Raw genomic sequence first — 18241 nt, forward strand, 5'->3', positions numbered from 1 at the left:
TAGTAGTAAGTAAATACTAAAGTCCCGGCCCGACCAATCCTCCGCTCCGACCCGACCGACCCATCCCATCCACACCTCAGGCATCAACCCCAACCCTCTCTCACTCCCGGAAAACGAAAGATCTTTGTCCGCGGAAGAAACCTCAAACCATCAACACCACCCCATCACAAGCAACAGCACCGCACCATGCCACCCCGGCTCCAATTGCTGCCCTTCCAATGGCAGCGGCCAATGGCCACTACAACAACGAACCTCCTCTCCGCCTTCCTCCTCCCCCAAGCAGCTATTCCTATCCACCAACAAAGCCGGAACGCGCACATCCTCGCCTCGCTCTCCGATACGCAGGGCGCCTACAACAAGCGCATCAGAAGAGGTCGGGGTCCTGCCTCCGGAAAGGGTAAAACGTCCGGAAGAGGTCACAAGGGTCAAAAGCAGCATGGTAAAGTTCCCGCTGCGTTTAATGGTGGTCAGACGCCTGAGATTGTGGTGCATGGTGAGAGGGGGTTCAATAATGTGTACGTTTACTCTTCATCCTCCCCCATTGTCGAGTTTGATGGAGGTGAAACAACAAAAGAATAAATGGATGTATGTATGGATGTATGCTAATGAGAATAATAATGGTACAGGCATTCAATCGACCTCGCCCCCGTGAACCTCGACCGAATCCAATCCTGGATCGACCAAGGCCGCATCGACCCAACCCGCCCGATCACGGTCCGCGAACTCGCCCAATCCCGCTGCATCCACCAGACCAAAGAGGGCGTGAAGCTTCTCGGCCGGGGCGTGGAGAAGGATGACCACGAGGTCCCCGTCGACAGTGTGCTCAAGCAGCCGATTCACATCGTTGTGTCGAGGGCGTCTGCGCCTGCGATCGCGGCTGTCGAGGCGGCGGGTGGATCCGTCACGACGAGATTCTATACCAAGTCTGCTATTGCGAGGATCATGAAGCGCGAGATGCATCCGTTTGTCTCCTTGGCTTGGACGAAGGAGAGTGGGAGTGAGGCGTTGGCCGTGGCGGAGGATGGGGAAGCCCTGACTGAGTCGAAGGTTATGAAGGAGATGGGGTATTCGTATAGGTTGCCTGATCCGACTAAGAGAAGGGATATTGAGTATTATAGGGATCCCGCGCATAGGGGGTACCTCAGTCATTTGTTGAAGCCGATGGAGGGTCCTAGTTTGTTCTTTAGGTCGCCGGTGGAGAGGAAGTCGGCTGCTGGTGTTAGGAAGGAGAAGGTCTTGCCTGAGAATAGGCTTTGGTGATTTTCTTAGCAGAGGGGATTTGGAAGGGGTTGGGAATGTAGGTATAGATGATGTTGTGGTTTCGTTTTGTTGAGTGTTTCTTTGGTTTATCATCTCTTGTATAAATATGCTTGTATGTTATGTTATGCTTGTGGATATGTTTCATTACATTTAGGCTTGACTTACTCTTCATTTTCTTTACTAGATACTACATATGTGGGTTTTCTTACATTACATCTCCCTTATAGTATAGATTTAGCCAGTGGATTGAAATCTCAGCTAGATACAAGTCCCTCTGCCACCACCATTTGTTCATTTCATTCATACTAGCAGAATGCCGCTCATATGTCAAGAAAGCAAATGCCCTGAGAAAAGAGAAGAGACTGGACACACCAAAAAGCCAGAGAACCTCTCAGCAAGCAAGAAGACCGTCCGGATATAGGTAGGTAATACAGATGATATAAGGAAATGAAGAAACGACACGTTTTGTTCGCAAACCCTCACCGCTGAAAAAGAAACAACGCCATGCCTTGTCACCAGGAGAAGAAGCGATCTGTTTCAAGGTGAAGCCAAAGAAGATGCGATACCAAACCAAAACCAGACCCTCTTCTTGCCCAAAGAATGTCCCCGACCGCGATTTGAAATGCCTAAAGAAAAAACACAAAGTAGAGAGGTATACCGAAATGCGCTAAAGCAAAAATTTCAAACTCAAATATATCAGAACGCTGCCAACATTGAAAGAGGGTATCATAGATGATCAACATTCCGGAAACACCAGCGCTCGTCAGTATCATAAAAGCGCCAGTCATGATCATCGGTCGTTCGTAAAGCAACATTCCCAGTCCCTTCATAGATGTAATGAAAAGACTAGGAAGAAAGAGAAATATAATGCGTTGAGGCACTGCAACGAATGAAGCCCTTTACAGCTTCCATGCCGACTCCGTAGGGCTCTCTGCATTTTCCATAAATTCCCGCAACCAGCGGGAGCACAGCACGTCGCGAATCGACCACCGTTTATCAACGTTCATATTTAAGCAGCCCATTATCAATTCCAGTGCATCTTCTCTGTCCTGGCGAAGCTGGGGATCCGCTTCTTCTCCCACCACAGCATGCTTATTCCAATTCCCACTGAGGATATTTGACTGAATCCGTGGAGCAAAAGCATCCTGGAATGGCCGTGATCCGACGACAATCGTGAACACGATGACGCCAAATGCCCACATGTCCACCGAAGGATCGATAACACCATTCGTCGATGAAAGGAGTTCTGGGGAAGCGTACTCTAAGCTTCCCGCAACGCTGGTACTGGAACCAGCAGGGCCGATGGTCTTAGGCGGGGGACGGTCGGCGGCGTTATCGTAAGGATCAGGTGATGCGTCCTCATTGTCCGAGTTCATCCACTCTGCCATTCCGAAATCGCAAAGAACGAGCGTAGATGTCTTCGTCCCATCAGGGGACTCAGTAGGATCCAACAAGCAGTTCTCCAGCTTTATGTCCCTATGGACAACTCGAGCATCCTCGTGAAGGTATCTCAGGGCACACGCTAGCTGATACGCATACTTTTTGGCTAGTGTCATGTCCAGTCCGCGGCGGTTCTGCCGCACAAGATCGAAGAGAGTGCCGCCGATAGCCAGTTTTGTGAAGCAGAAAGTAGCGTAGTCGGTCTCGTAAACCGCGTCCAACGTCAGTACGTTCGGATGGCTTAAATATCGCCAAACTCGCACTTCGTGGTCGAACTCGGCTTGAACCTCATCATTTTCCTTCTCACTCCGTCCAGAAACTTGTTTCTTGACAATCTTGACGGCAAGCCGTTTTGTCTTGCCACTTTCTTCAACCTTGTAGGCCTCTTTCACTGTGCTGAAGCCACCAAATCCTATCTGCTTGCCAAGGACATACTCAGTACCGACCATTTGTCCCTCATCATCTGGCTGAGGGGCCGGCTCGTCACCACCCGCGCTCCACATGGACAGAAACATGCTGGCTGGAGATTTGCCGCTCGAGGCAGTAGATCTGCGAGACCGCTGGCGGGTTGAGACGCGAAGGCCTCGTGCCTTACTTCCGAAAGGAGTCATGACACTGCCTGACCAGGAGCTGCGATCATCAAGCGAGGCGAACGTCTGCATTGGCGAGGCCACGCAGATGGGGGACGACAACATGCCCCGGGACCCTTCTGGAGGGGTTCGCAGCTCCTCTGTGATAGGAGACGCAGTAGACAGAGACGTGAGAGAGGTAGGATGCTCATAATCTGATGGGATAGCACCGTTTTCTTCGGGGAAGCTGTCGCGAGCGATCCCGGTAGGGATGGCTCGTCGTTCCTGCTGCCTCCTGAGGCTAGAACTGAGTCCCACCTGTCTTCCGTTGTGGTCAGCATCATCTTCCAGAGGCAAAGAATTCCTCAAGCTCGAACTCTTTGCTTGGAACCGTTGAGTGCGGCTCCTCACATCTCCTCTTGGAGAAGAGGGATCCTCTAGCGGTCGGCGTCGGCCAGAGTCAAGGGCGGCGTCAAAGCTGATGGAAGGGCGGCGTTCTTGAAGAAAGCTGTCGAGCGGAGATGATGCTTGGACATCCTCTGGCTTGTGAGGAAAGGTGACATCTTGCTTGGGATAATCATCATGACGGGGAACGGAGATGGGGGGTGTCGCTGAGTGCAGACCACTCAAAGCACTGTTGTCTTCATCAGTACCGCAACGGGGTGCGTGATAATCGTGAAAGATGTTTGTACGATCGCCCTCGATACCGTCTCCCTGATCCGACGCTCTTCTGCCTCCATCATCACCCCGCCACCGGGGTCTCGGCGAATGGTGAAATGATGTCTCTAGCTTCAACCCAACCAACCCGTTGTTCCTCCCAGTCTGAGCCATGCCCTCGGAGAGAGAGCAAAGTAATATCCAAGGGCGTCAAGGATCAGACGGCCACGATCTAACTGTCGTGGGGTTTGCGGATGACTCGAAGTTTGCACATGAAGATAAGAAAGAGGGGGAGTGAATGAATAGTAAGAGGAGTGTAGAAGGAGGAGTGGGCGGGAGAGACCGTTTGTAATCTTATCGACTCCGTAATGCTACTACTTATCGGAGGGTCCCGATCCCACAGCGGAGCTAAACTCAAAAGTGCAGTGAGTCAGATGGAGAAATAACACTAAAATAGAACAAAGTAATATACTAGGGATGATAGGGCAGGCAGTGGAATGGAGTTAGGCAGAAGAAGGAAAACAAACGGCGTGCTTCTAGGCAGCTGTGGAGGGAAGAAAGAAGGAAAAATTGTCAGACACCAGGGACGAAAATGGTGAACGAAGGGCAATATCGGGTGATGACGGAGCTGAATTGAAGGGTTCCATTGAAGGGTCGGAGCAGCAGACGTAAGTGGGGGACAGCCTGGGCCAATCAGCAGTGCAGCTTAGGTGGTACACGGCGTCGTTCATGACGGAGGGATCGACCATCCACCGCCAGTCAGAGGCCGCCGTGACTCCAGAACCACTTAATCACCTGCCAATTCGCCCATCTCGCCCCCATCACCTGATGCTGTCGCCCTGGCCCTATGCCCTGAGCCCTATTCAAGCATCATCTTACCTCAGCTACCCCATCGTGTTAACCCCTTCAGGTTAGCCGCACTTACCTAAGACGGCGTTGGCGCGTGGCCAGTCAGCTGCAGGGCCAGGCACGGGCCATGAGCGCCGTTCTTTGGTAGGAAGTGGATAAGCGCGCGCAAGGGGCGCTTGTTTGGAGCAACCAGTTTGGAGACCTCCTTTTTTCGGGACTGTCTCAAACAATCCAGAAAGTCCGGGGAACTCGTCCGGCCTTTGGTTTCTTGACTCGGTTCTGGGCACCAGCTTCACTTCTCCAAAACATTGGCGTTTTTGGCTATCGTTTTCTATTGCTTCGCTTTTGCTTTCGTCTTTGCGTCACTCTGGAAGTCTTTCTTTCGCCTTGTTGCCTGAACCCTCGTCGCCTGGTCGGACGCCCAAGTACCCACCCCCGCCGTTGCTGTTCCTGGCGTTTTCTTCCTTCTTCTCGCGTCGATACATCCATCGCAGCTAGGATTTCCAGTGGAACTCGCTCCTTTTTCGATTTTCCAATATATCTTCACACTCCCTTACCGTTCCCACCCGGACGTCGGGCAGCGGCCAGTTGCGTTACCACGTGGTTCCAATGCCCCGTGATCCCATAAGTCGTGCCTTCGTGCGGAAAAACTGAGAGACGCTCCCTTCAAATCATAGTTGTGACTGCTTAGAAACGTAGCAAACATGGCGAGGCCACGGATTGTACGGGCTGGTACGTCTACTCCCAGCACATGGTTGCCGATCCGTATACCGTCTCCGCCCTTGCTGACCCGGATCATGTTATGATAGACACCCTTGACCTCCAAGACCACAACGCTCCTTCAGCTAAAGATCACACGCGACAACCTACTCACTCATCTGGAGTCGCTCCTCACCAGGAGCAAACCCTTCGCCATGCGGACGAGGATATCAAATCCGAAATGATGCACGGTCCCGGCGCCGAAGACGGCCATCCGGAAGCTGGATACGGCGATGGGATTGATATATACGATGACGATGATGATATTGAGGAAGTGGACGAACTGGGACACCATCATCACAAGGGTGATTCTGGGGGTTCCGAGGAAGGCGATCTTGCGGATGGGGAGAGCGACGACATGATGGACGACGATCTCATGGACAAGATCTCAAGCTCTCCATCGATTGATGACGGTGCGTCCCGCCGCTTTTGGTCCTTTCGGGAAATATGCAGACATCGCGTGTCACACAATCCGCCTGGATCCAAACATCTCCTTTGCCCTCAGCCGTCTAGCTCTGGACCATGACTGACCCTGACCAGAGGACATCGATTTTGAATTTGTTTATGCCCTTCACAACTTTTTTGCGACCGTTGACGGACAAGCAAATGCGGCGAAGGGTGATACTATGGTTCTCTTGGACGATAGCAACAGCTACTGGTGGCTTGTTAGGATCGTGAAGGATGGCAGTATTGGTAGGTTACCCCTCGATGTTACACAACGTCAGCTAATTATCCGGTAGGTTACTTGCCAGCCGAGCACATTGAGACGCCCACGGAGAGGTTGGCGAGGTTGAATAAACACAGAAACGTAGATGTAAGTGCTGATGGTTTGAGTCCATGGTTCTTTCTAACGTCATCAGTTGTCCGCAACCATGCTTGGCGACAATTCGGAAAAGTCCAAGAATCCGCTGAAGAAAGCAATGCGCCGCAGAAATGCAAAGACCGTTACTTTCACAAGCCCAACATACATCGAAGCATCTGATGTTGAATACTCGACCGAAGAGGAAATGGACGACGATATTTCTTTCCAGGACGAAGATATGGCCCGGGAGGATGCGGATCACTTACAGGATGGTCAAAATGAAGACATTGTCGTCAAGCCTCTCAGGCCCAAGTCGAAGGATAGAGGATTCGAAGAAGACGACATTCAGGAAGTGCAAGAGCCTGACAGCGCTGGTCTCGACAAACAGCGGTCCAGCCAGGAAATATTCGAAACGGAAGGTGAGGACATTCTCTAGGGATAACAGACTGGAAGCTAACAGTCTCCAGCGGACAATGCTGTCAGCAGGTCCAGAAATGGCACTGTGCGGAATACAGACTCCTTCTTCAAGGATGATACTGTTGAAACTAAGAAGATCTCTCTGACACCCAACCTGCTTCGGGATGAGAACTCATCCGGTGAGGCGAAAGAGGTAAGCATATATCTCACTACCTCTGTCTTTGTGGAAACTAATCAGTCAGCAGAGTCGCGGCAGCATGGAGGCGATCGACAAGGCGCTCAGCGCTATTGACAAGAACAAGGATGACAAGAAACGCAAAGACAAGAAGCCAGGAATGCTCAGCGGTCTGTTCAAAAGGAAAGATAAGAAGACCAAGTCTAACGATGAGGACACGGATGAAGCGGAAAAGACCTCAACGGAGCTGTCTCGGACATCCCCACAACCGAAGACATCGTCGGATTCTTTGTCCTCTCCCGAATCTGCTCGATCGCCTAAACCCTTGGTGGTGCAGAGACAGACCAGCAAGTTGCAGAAGCAACCCCCTTCGGCTATGTCTCCAACTAGGCAAGACATAATCCAGGAAGCTGGTCTTCAAAGTCCTGTCGATGCTAGAGAAGAGCCGAGACCAGTCATGAGTTCGAAGGATCAAACCATCCGACAAGTAACATCGGAAGAGGATGACGATATCCCATCATCTCCTCCCCTGGGGCCTTTTGATGACAGTCAGGAAGCTATGTTGTCTTCTGCCCGTGTGCCAAGCCCTTCAAAGAAGCCAGCTTTGACTCCACTCGATCACCAGGAATACCCGTCCACTGACATCCAGAAAACCTGGGAGGAGGATGTGTCTGAGAACACTTATTCTCAACAACGTTCTGTGGCGTCTCCTCCACAGAGATTCCCGCCGAAGCAGGTGTTGAACTACCAGCCCCAGCGTCTAGACTCGCCCCTCAGCGGTTCTCCGCTGGAAGGGCCGGTTTCACCTCTTACACCAGGATTGGTGGCAGGCCTGCCATCCCCTGGGAGACACTCGGTCTCATCTGTGTCCCCGCCTTTATCTCCTATTGCTGGTGACAGCGATCACAGAGGCATTGACGCTGTACCTGCGTCGTTTGAGACTGCGTCTGCTGGAACACCGACTTGGAGCGATGCTAGCTTGCGGTCGTACTTGGATGACGAGAACGACATCCGCGATCTATTTATCATTGTCCACGATAACTCTAACATCCCGCCTGCCGGTCCTGACCACCCGATTACTGGCTGTCTCTTCAAGGAAGAGAGTAAGAGGCTAAGGGAGATGACCAGCCAGCTGGATGCGATGCTCGCTGAGTGGGTAGGCCGGAGGACGCGGAGTGCGGCGAGCAAATAAGCAGGTCTTTAGACTCGGGTACTTGGTGTACACTAGACTGGTCACATCTGCAACTCCGGTTATTCGCGCAAATTCCAAGAGAGTTGGTCATTCCGTTCGCCAGGGGCTAACAATGTGCTGGACGCATGAACTTGGTTGGCCTATGTTATGGTCCCTCTTCCAATCCGTCTCTCATTCGGGGACTTGATCATACCTGCGCTGTCACTTGCATAGCGCGACTCATTCAACCCGACAGGTGGTGATCGGTCATATCTGACCTTGATTCGCTCTGACTTTCTTTTTTGTATGCTTCAGTCTTTTACTTTTGCGAGCCGTCTCTTTTCTCCTTGCTTGTATGTTTTCTGTCTTGAAGCCCACCTTCTACAGTTGCTGGGATACCCCTAACTACATGCCTCCACTACCTCGTGCTCTTTTCCCCGACTTTTCATGAAGTGATGTTAGATCTACATGTTCGTTATTCATCAATCAACTATTGCATTCAGCCAAGCACACCGCTTTGTTGGTGAACCTACGTGATAGATCACGCAATATCAAGAATATCACGAAGACAATAGCCCTGTAGGAGCGCTCCGCTCCAGCCAAAGCAAACAAGGCCGGCCCGACCGCGTAAAAATAGGCCACCCTGTCGCCAAGTCCGAGTCATCAGTTCGTATGTGTTCGCGAGGCTGAGTCGTGCGGCACGGTCACCTGCACCCACCCCCGTCAGCCGCCAGTCCCTCACCACCCAGACCCGCAGCAAGCCCCAGCTGATCATCTTCACAAGACATCCATATACTATCCGAATATAACTGCCATTACAACTGCAGCTGCATACATACATACCAACATTCCCTACCATAGATTAATTCCCAATCCAGACCTGATCAACAATACTCTATTCCATACTTCCAAAATGACCGACCCCTACCCCCACCACCAACAACCATACCCCCCTCCTGTCCCAAACAGCGAGACTCCGTACTACTCTCCCCCGGACGGCGTCTACCAACACGCAGGATACGACTACGAACCGCAACAGTTCTACAACCAGCATGCACTGCCGAATCAAGATCCCGCTTATAGTTCTCAGTACGACGTGAGCCAGATTCCTCGGTCTTATCCGACACAATGGATTCCACAGGCTGCTAGCAGCAGCAACACCAATCTCAACAATGTTAATAATGAGTCTAATGCTGCTATACCGCAATATGATCCCGATCGTCTGGCACCGGGCTACGAACCGCCTGTTCGGAGGGGGAGTAATGCTGAGTATTAGTCTGTTCCCTCACTTCTCCCACATCATATATCTATACTTCGTTCTGTGTATGTACATGGTTATGTGTTACTGACCACAGTCGGGAATTTACAGCGCCCAATCCGCCGCAGAAATGCAAGCCCCTCCTCCTGCACCTTCAGCCCCGGAGACCGAACAGCAATCCCGCGCCTACGATAATGATCCTACCACCGCTGGTGCTGCTACCGGTGAAGAAGAAGAAGGCGAGCGCAGCCTCGGCGGAGCTGTCCTGGGCGGCGCGACGGGGTATTATCTGGGACATAAGAAAGACCATGGACTTCTGGGCGCGGTTGGGGGTGCGATTCTGGGAAACTTCGTCAGTGATAAGATGAAGAAGAGTGATAGTGATGAAGAGGTGGAGGAAGTGGAGGTTGATGATGATCGCGAGACGGAGTATACGAGGTATCATAGTAGTCATTATCGGCGGTCGTCGAGTCATGGACATGGACATCATCATCATCACCATCACCATCACCATCATGGTCATGGTCATGGACATAGGAGTCGGAGTCGGAGTCGGTATGAGGAGGAGGAGGAGTGGTAGGGAGGTATTATGAGTTATGAGTTATGAGTTATGATTATGTTTTAGGATGTTCTTGTGCAGTGAGTGATGTTGGATATTGGATGCTAATACCCTCTTTGTATCTGTTCATGCATTACTTACTATCCATGGATTACTAGCTATATAGACAGTCGGTTATTTAATTGATATACTCTGTACTTATAAGTATCCTCCAAGACAAAGTAACATCATTCATAGGTATTTTATCCTACCATACACAACTAATGACACTTACCCAACTAATCTCACCCAAAAAGATGAATCAATACTATCAGATCATCTAATCTCTATATCCTCCCATCCCACTTACCCCAATCCAGCTAGCCCTCACCCACCACAACTCTTCAACCACCCAAGAAACCAATCATATCCTCAGGCCATCCTGGATGTCGAAAGAATCGCCAAAATCCACTTTCTGGGTGCTGGCCAATGGGAAAGGTGGTTCGTGACGCGTTGGGACGCGATTGAGGGTGAATGAGAGGGGCAGATGGGTTCTAGATGGTCTATGAGGATTGTGGAGGGGGTGGATAGGTGCCAGCTGGTGATTGTAGTTAGTGGGGTCATTCTATGGCTACATGTGGATGGTGTAACTTGATGGCGGGATTGTGCGATCTACAGATTATTTTAGGGTAGCTGTTATTAGGTTAATGGTAGGTTAGGTGTATTGGTGAGGGTATATGAAGGCGTGTTATAGTTCTGACGTCTTGCAGTGGTAATCATCTCTGTTGGTTGGGTTTGGGGATAGTTAGAGGGGTGTGAACTGGAATGGTAAAGAAGGAGTGTAGTACGGTTGGGCTGCTAATTTGATCATTATTTACAGACTTCATGATTGACATCATGACGGATGTCAACTTATGGCGACAGTTCAGGGTCCTATCACCAAGACGAAGGGGACCCTTGTACCTGCATGTTTTAGTGCCATCCACATCCTGGTTTACGCACCTCGATCGTGAGATCGTGATTAGGCGGTGAGGCGGGTTTTTGGAGATTTTGAGTAGTTGATCGCGTGCATGTTTGTCCTTGAAATTTATTGAGTGATGGTGTGCACTTGGAGATTATTTTCAGGCTGACTGAAGATAGATGGAAATCGGATGATTATGAGTATGTTAATAGATAGCGTAGGCTGGGGGTTATCGTGGAGATAAGCGTCTAATCAGCCGGTAGGGGAGATGCTAGCGGATCTACGAACGGAGGACCGATATGCTCCAGATCCATATCTCTCACCGTTATTTCTTCTATTTGTCTGCTTGGCAATCATAATGAGACAGTCCAGGGAGATAAGGCTTCACTTGCTCTCTGCTACGTCAGTGTCCCTTTGCTGTCCTTGCCGAAAACATCCCTGATTTCTCCGAGACAAGATGCAGGCCGAAATAGGCCATCCGTCTACCCGAGCTATGTATGTCTCAACAGAGGTGGCAGTGAAGTACGTATTGCTTAGAATCCGAACGAGCAGCCTATCGTAGCAGGAGCTTAGGGTTGCAATCGACGGCGCTGTCTGTGCTTTTGCCTGGATTTAACCTTCAATAAACAGTGTGGGTCAGGACTCCGGGGCAGCCGTGATCTTGACCGGGGATTGTCTTGGGCGGGTCTGGGAAGTTTCAGGCTCTGCCTTGGAAAGGCGTCTTCGCATCCATGGGATGAAGGCAAAACTGTGATTCGGAGTAAAAAAAAAAGTCTGTCATGGTCTCTTCCGTTCGGCAATCATTCAGTATTGTCCGTGTCACCCCACGCTCAGTCTGACTTAATCTCGGAGAGTTTGAGCGATGAATGCAGTGGGAATGTGAACAGCCGACCGAAGCGCAGAAGTAGGCAGACCAGAGGATAATTCCGGGGTTTGAAAAGGGGTATGATTACCGGAAAGAGGGGGAGAAGAGCGAGCTGAGAGAGAGAGAGTCATCACTCATTATCTGCAATGGTGCCAATGCGGATAGACCAGCAGATCCGGAATGAAGATGAGGATTATTGATTGGAGTTAGTCAAGATAGTTCCAAATTAGTGTAAATTGTTGCCGAACGGAGTCCGCTCCATTCCGAGTCCCCTTTGCCTCTGAGGGAAAGCCAATCAGCAAGCGGCGATAGGGATCATCCTCCATCCTCAGCCCCAGAAATCAACTCGTGACTCGATCTCGAGGCCGCCAAGTGTGACTGACTGACTGACTGACTGACTCCCTTCCCTTGTCGCGCATGCCTTCACCTCCCTCTCCTTCCTCTCTCTCTCTCTCTCTCTCTTCTTCCTTCTTCATCTTTTCTCATATCCTATCCCCCCGTCTTTCTTCTCGCTGTTGACGGGATCGCCCACCACCCAACTATATTGTCGGGCTTCTTCGCTTTGTTCGTCTTATCGCCCTTATCTAGCGTTCCTTCTTCATACCGCTACAGAGACACGTCCTATACTTCCAACAACCAAGATACCTCTACTGTCTCTCCAGGTCACACACAGATATTAGACTCCCGACACAAGCAATAGCCATGCCTCCTCCTCTCTTACAACAGATTCATGCAGTGCTCCCGCAACACTGTGAACCGACAACTCCCTTCCTCGCGGCCGTGTCCTCCTACCTCCACATCTGCCTCCCCACACCGTTAGCCTTCGTCTCCTCCGTTCTCGGAACCCTCAGCATCGTGTCCTGGCTCTTCGCTCAGCTCCCACAAATATACAAGAATTATCAGATTCAGTCGACGGCTGGCTTGTCACTGTTCTTTCTCGTGGAATGGTGTCTGGGTGATACTAGTAATCTTCTGGGTGCCCTGCTCACCCGGCAGGCTGGCTGGCAGGTCATTGTGGCTGCTTACTATGTCTGCGTTGACGTGACTCTGGTCTTCCAATACTTCTGGTACACACACTATAAGGGACAGTATGGTGGCTACGGCGCCCTCTCTCATTCAGAATATGATCAGCCCTCGGGTAGTGTCTTGGAGGGCGTCTCGTTCTCCGACAATGGCTCTTCCGATCATGCCCCTCGTTCTACCGAGTCTCCCTTGCCGTCAAATCCCAAAGACGTGAAAGATATGAAGGAACCTGCGGTGCCAACTTCCAACGGGCAATCTCCATCCTACTCCAATGAGAAATTGAGCTCCTCTAAGCGCTCGATTACCCGATCCAGTAGTGGCCCCAGCCTCCCAATTGGGTCACCACGTACTCTGCTGCTTGCATCAATGCTTTGCGCCGTGGTGGCCAACGCTGCCCCGACAGAGCCGCAAACAACGTCCGAATCCTCACAGAAGACTCTCGAGATCCTCGGCCGCATCATCTCCTGGATGTCAACATTCCTCTACCTTGGCTCGCGGCCGCCCCAACTATACAAGAACTACTGCCGGAAGAGCACATCAGGCCTTTCCCCATTACTATTCATGGCTGCTTTCTGTGGAAATCTCTTCTACTCCGCCTCCCTCCTTACCAATCCCAACGCCTGGTATGACTTTCCTGCCTATGGTGGTGGTGGCTGGGCCGACGCAGATGGCAACGACCGCCTCGAATGGGTCACCCGCGCTACTCCCTTCTTCCTAGGCGCCTTCGGTGTGCTAGCCTTTGACGGGCTCATGGGCGTGCAATTCCTCATGTACGGGACCCGGGATGATGAGTCTATCATGCAAGTCGAAGACCCCAAAGACGGACGTAGTCGTTGGACCCGCGTGAGGGGCTGGATGAGGGGCTGGATCCCTTCAGTGTCCCCTGCGCGACGACTTCGTTCTGATGCCCATGTCTCTTCAGAAGAGAACCAATCTCTTCTGCAGAATGAGCGGGAGAGATACGGTACAGTTTGATTATGATTTCATTCTGTATTACTACACCCTACTTGTCGCTTTTTTTTTTGGTTTCTGCATGCCGGTACCCGGCAACATCCAGGTCAGGCACCTACATCCAACAGGCGAACATGATTTATCTTTACGACTTTATGGCTTCCTATCCCCATACACCGGGCATAGACCTTGCTTTTGCAGTTTTCTTCCATATCTTCCTACTGGCTGCTTATTTGGCGTTAGCGATCACCTGCGGCGGTTGAACTGGAGTTCTTCATTTCAGATATTCTTCACCAAGACGAAGACTTGATTCTTAGCCGAGCATACATAGCATTTGCTTACAGGATGGTCTCTTTGGGCGGCGCTTTTGGTTTTTCTTTGTTTCGGGGACGGGTTTTGGATTCTCACCTGGATTATACATGGCATTCTCTTTCATCCATCAATACATACTAGATGCATACATACAGCAATGGCATATACGGACCTCTGCTTTTGCTCTATATTGCTCTGGATTGAAAATGTAGTAGAGCAAGAATTGGCATACATATACATACTGCTACTGTCGTTAGATTTCATCATCGATAGATAGATCAATTGTCTTTGTTCACTACCAGCATAGACCATAGTAATCGAGCAGTTGACACGATATACCTCTTCATCTACATAAGTACTACTACCACTACTAAAAAGAAAGATTATGAGTAAATGTCTCAAGGATCAAGTGGTAAATATCAAAATTTTCATGAAAAGAATATTAACAGTCATCTAATTATAATCGCTAATGTGGGTGCCCCAACCGCGAATCGCCGGGCCCAGTTGTGTGTGATGTGTGTGTGTGTTCAGTCCATTTCATTACCACCCCCTTTTTCTTCCTCTTCTCTTCGACTTCTCTTCTCTCTCATCAATCTCATTATGTAGGTACAGTTTGCATGGCCCCATGTTAATTTGAACAATAAGTCGCAAGTGGCTCACTCTGGTCCCAGCCCTCCAGCACTTGGTGAGGGGGACCGAATCAGCAGTAATATCTATAGGTTAATAATGAAAGAAGGGACAAAGGGGGAGGGGAAGAACAGAATGGGGGGTGTGGGGGATAGGAAGCATGTGGATTGAAGAAGAGAAAGGAAAGAAAAGAAAACAGTTGGCACGCGAGTCATGGTCGTTTGTTCAGTTGAAACAGCGGGATGACATGACTCGTGGGCTTGAGAGAAGTGATAAGCAATGTGCAATTGGGTAAGGGATGCTACGGCGCATTCGCCGTGCTTTGGGGATTCATGGTCTTCTTTGAATTTCCATTCTGTAGTGCGTGTAGGAGCCAAAGTCAAACATAAGCATGACAACCGCAAGGTTGTCTAGTGATACACGGGAAGTGGATGGGATAGCCTCGAATCGACCAGCGACGCGGCGTGACCAGTATCGGATCGATCTGGTTCATGTGGTGGGCACCTTCCGAACATATATGCGACCACATCGTCAAGAAGCATCGACATGGTTCGGTGGTGCAGAAGGCAGGTTGATCAGAGACCAGTAAACGGCCAACTAGTAAAGTGGCGACTTGACATCTTGAACGCCACGTCTGATCACATCCTCAATCTGCCATCTAGGAGGAATGATCTTGGAGTTGCGTTTGCGACGCAACTCTTGTTCCTTCTCCGGAGGGGGTATCGCATCCTCCGGCAGGGCACCTCCCGCGATGCCTGTCGAAAACTTGAGCTGCAGGACATTGCCGATTTCGTCGCAAGCTGTTAGGATGCGGTCAAGATCCTCCTTGGTGTGTGCAGCAGAGACGCAAAAACGGGCACGAGAAGAAACCAGCGGCGTAGCAGGATAACCCACGACGACGACCGAGATTTTCCGCTTTAGCATTTCGTGGGAAAAGGCGGGCATTTTGGCAGGGTTGAAAAGGAGAACAGGGATGATCGGCGAATCATCGTGGCCGTACACTATAAAGCCAAGACGCTTCAAGCCCAGGCGGAGATACCGTGAGTTGAAGGCCAAACGCTGCAGTCGCTCTTCACCCTGACCGGGGATGAGTTCGCCGTTGATGATCCGCAACGCCGACATGATTTGCGCCAAAACTGCCGGAGCAGGAGCCTCGCCATAGAAAACACCAGAGTTGGTCGCTCTAAGCACATCAATCATCGCCTTGTCCGCAGCGATATATCCACCGTTGGCACCGAAGGACTTTGTGAGGGTTCCCATGAGAATGTCAACTTCGCTGGTGTCAATTCCAAAGTAGTCACAAACACCACGACCTTTAGGACCAATGGCACCAATGGAATGGGCCTCATCAACGAACAGGTGGAACTTGTAGCGCCTCTTCAGCATGACCAGTCCAGGGAGGTTGCACATTGAACCTTCCATGGAATAGAGCCCTTCAACGACAACCAGGATCTTCTTCCAAGGCCGGTGGGTACGGGGTTGACCTTGGCTGATAGCTTCGCGCAGTTTACACTCCAGATCCCGCATGTCATTGTGCTTGAACATAGCAATGGAAGCACCTGAAAGACGTGCACCAAACCGAATCGAGGCATGATTGAGCTCGTCGGAAATGATAAGACAGCCCTTGTTGACGAGAGCGGGGAAGATGTTCGCGTTGGTACCAAATCCCATGGAGAAAACCATAGAAGCCTCTTTGCCAACGAACTTGGCGACCAACTCCTCTACCTCCACATGAAGATCCTGCGATCCAACCTCAGCGCGAGTACTGGGGGAAACGATACCATACTTGCGGATCGAATCCTCGGCAATGTCCGCACATGGACCCTCGGATTGAGCAAATCCAAGGTAGTTGTATGAACTCAGGTTCAAGGTGTCAGTGGTCGTTCCAGTGAAGTAGAAGTGCTTGTTGTGGTCATCCGTGGCCCGGTCGATCAGCGTGATATAGCGACCAGGAACCCCAGTGACGGGACGTTCGAAGCAATCGTTGATTCGCAATTTGAGACGGCGCACGTAGAAGTTGTCGAAGTCACTGTTCAGGGCGCCATATCCATTCTGAGGCTTAAGATGCCGATAGTTCTCTTCGCGGAAGCGCTTTCCAAAGAAGTCTCGCACATGACCGAAAGCGATTAGGATAAGATAACTGATATAGGTGGTGAGGAGGTAATAATACGGGGGTTCGTCCATCACAGGCTCGGGAAATGTACCACCGGGATGCTGACTGGTGTACCGGTGGCTATGGTGGCCGATGGGGCCGAACTGAGCATGTTGCTTAGCCAGGCGACGAGCCTCTTCGGGCGAAGGCGGCTGAAAGAGAGTGGTCGGTGGTTCGTCCATGTTCGGATTATCCGCTGTGGCAGTGGAGAGAGAGATTGTAGGCAGCGACAGAGAGGCTGAACTGATGGGTGGGGTGGCAGTGCTAGAGTTCAGGATTCCACTGGCCGATTGGACAGCGGCCTGCGCAGTCTGAGATTCGGCCTTGGACTTAGGAGAGGTCGAAAATAGCTGACTTAGGCGGTTAGGTTTAACGGCGGACGCCTTGATGGCGATACCACCCTTTGCGGAGGCAGGAGAAGAAGAGGGAGCGTTGGAGGGGTCGTTGACGAAAGAACTAGCAGCGCGACGAGGCATCGCAAGGAAACAGCTAGACAGGAACGAGCAAAGTTGTGCAGCACCGAGGAAATGAAGGAACTTCCGCCGCGGCTCTTGAGCAATTAAGTACGGCAAGCACTACCTAAAAGATAACCAGCGAACTTTTGCTTCTAGGCAGCGTTTTCCTTTGATCTGGCCTCCTTTACTCCAGCGCAAAAGGGAATGACAATGATTCGGTGTCACCTACACACGGCGGAGTCGAATGTCAGTCACCATTTCACCAGGCGGGGAGAGCGACAATAAAATAGCTTAGCGACCGAAGGATTGTGGTCGCAGGCAGAGACAGGCACTCAGATGACAAGAAGCGAAGAGAAGAGGGGTCTAAGGGGGGAGAAAAAGGGAAGAGTCTTGTCGAGAGACTCCGGAGACTCCGGGGCTAATCGGTCACGTACCTTCGCACGTGGAGGAACAGTAGCAGAGGGCACGGAACCCTTCGACGACGGGATCTGTCGGGACCCCTAAGCCAAAGGGAATCAAACGACCAGATTAACCGTTAAAGAAGCAGGACCTTTTGTAGGGTTGAAGGTTGGCAAAGGAGGAAAAGGGTCGGTGCTGGGAAAGAAGGTCGGAAAGGGAAGACGAAGAGCGCCGAAGGTCGAATAACGGGAAGAAGACAGATTGGAGTGAGATGAATAATGGAATTTTGTGACGCGAATAAGAGGAAAAAAACAGCCTCAAAGGGAATAGTAATGAATAATGGCACCAAACAAGGTACGAGGCTAAGAATCGAAGCGGAGCTCAGGCTTGCGTACTGTAAAGTGAAAGCAATACTGTGTAGGGTTTGGTTGGGGTGAAAAAAGCGCAATTTTCGCTGGCGAGATTTGCAAATGACGATGGGGTTACGGGTGGGAAGTGGAGCCTCCGACCCATCGGACACTGTCACAGGGCGGTATTGTTTGCTGGTTCTACACTATCCGTGCACCCTCCAAGTACCTGAGCCACTGGTATTCTGACGGTA

The 18241-nt window shown here is 50.9% G+C and overlaps 6 protein-coding genes across 6 annotated transcripts; 4 read left to right on the forward strand and 2 right to left on the reverse strand.

Moving 5' to 3' along the window:
* Positions 1-122: 122 nt before the first annotated feature.
* BO79DRAFT_178437 (mitochondrial 54S ribosomal protein uL15m) lies at positions 123-1458 on the forward strand. Its single transcript, XM_025679984.1, has 2 exons — positions 123-515; positions 627-1458. The coding sequence occupies exons 1-2, from the start codon at positions 187-189 to the stop codon at positions 1258-1260; spliced, it is 963 nt and encodes a 320-aa protein (XP_025536838.1). The 5' UTR covers positions 123-186; the 3' UTR covers positions 1261-1458.
* A 701-nt stretch (positions 1459-2159) lies between these two features.
* On the reverse strand, positions 2160-4100 carry BO79DRAFT_257825 (serine/threonine-protein kinase; the record flags this gene model as incomplete). The annotated part of the gene is made up of 1 exon (XM_025686262.1): positions 2160-4100. The coding sequence occupies one exon, from the start codon at positions 4098-4100 to the stop codon at positions 2160-2162; it is 1941 nt and encodes a 646-aa protein (XP_025536839.1).
* A 915-nt stretch (positions 4101-5015) lies between these two features.
* BO79DRAFT_200172 (SH3 domain-containing protein) lies at positions 5016-8607 on the forward strand. Its single transcript, XM_025681472.1, has 7 exons — positions 5016-5507; positions 5585-5947; positions 6075-6227; positions 6275-6348; positions 6395-6755; positions 6804-6946; positions 6999-8607. Exons 1-7 carry the CDS (start codon positions 5480-5482, stop codon positions 8118-8120), a joined length of 2244 nt encoding a protein of 747 aa, XP_025536840.1. The 5' UTR covers positions 5016-5479; the 3' UTR covers positions 8121-8607.
* A 304-nt stretch (positions 8608-8911) lies between these two features.
* BO79DRAFT_210609 (uncharacterized protein) lies at positions 8912-10090 on the forward strand. The gene is made up of 2 exons (XM_025682840.1): positions 8912-9374; positions 9469-10090. Exons 1-2 carry the CDS (start codon positions 9013-9015, stop codon positions 9935-9937), a joined length of 831 nt encoding a protein of 276 aa, XP_025536841.1. The 5' UTR covers positions 8912-9012; the 3' UTR covers positions 9938-10090.
* A 2060-nt stretch (positions 10091-12150) lies between these two features.
* On the forward strand, positions 12151-13923 carry BO79DRAFT_40405 (PQ-loop repeat-containing protein). Its single transcript, XM_025689199.1, has one exon. It carries the CDS (start codon positions 12424-12426, stop codon positions 13717-13719), a length of 1296 nt encoding a protein of 431 aa, XP_025536842.1. The 5' UTR covers positions 12151-12423; the 3' UTR covers positions 13720-13923.
* A 999-nt stretch (positions 13924-14922) lies between these two features.
* Positions 14923-17694, reverse strand: lcb2 (putative serine palmitoyltransferase 2). Its single transcript, XM_025689200.1, has 2 exons — positions 17676-17694; positions 14923-17466 (listed from the first exon to the last, which is right to left on the reverse strand). Exon 2 carries the CDS (start codon positions 17260-17262, stop codon positions 15232-15234), a length of 2031 nt encoding a protein of 676 aa, XP_025536843.1. The 5' UTR covers positions 17263-17466; positions 17676-17694; the 3' UTR covers positions 14923-15231.
* Between the last annotated feature and the right edge of the window lie 547 nt (positions 17695-18241).

Source organism: Aspergillus costaricaensis (genome assembly GCF_003184835.1).
Source record: "Aspergillus costaricaensis CBS 115574 unplaced genomic scaffold BO79scaffold_28, whole genome shotgun sequence".
NCBI classification, from domain to species: domain Eukaryota; kingdom Fungi; phylum Ascomycota; class Eurotiomycetes; order Eurotiales; family Aspergillaceae; genus Aspergillus; species Aspergillus costaricensis.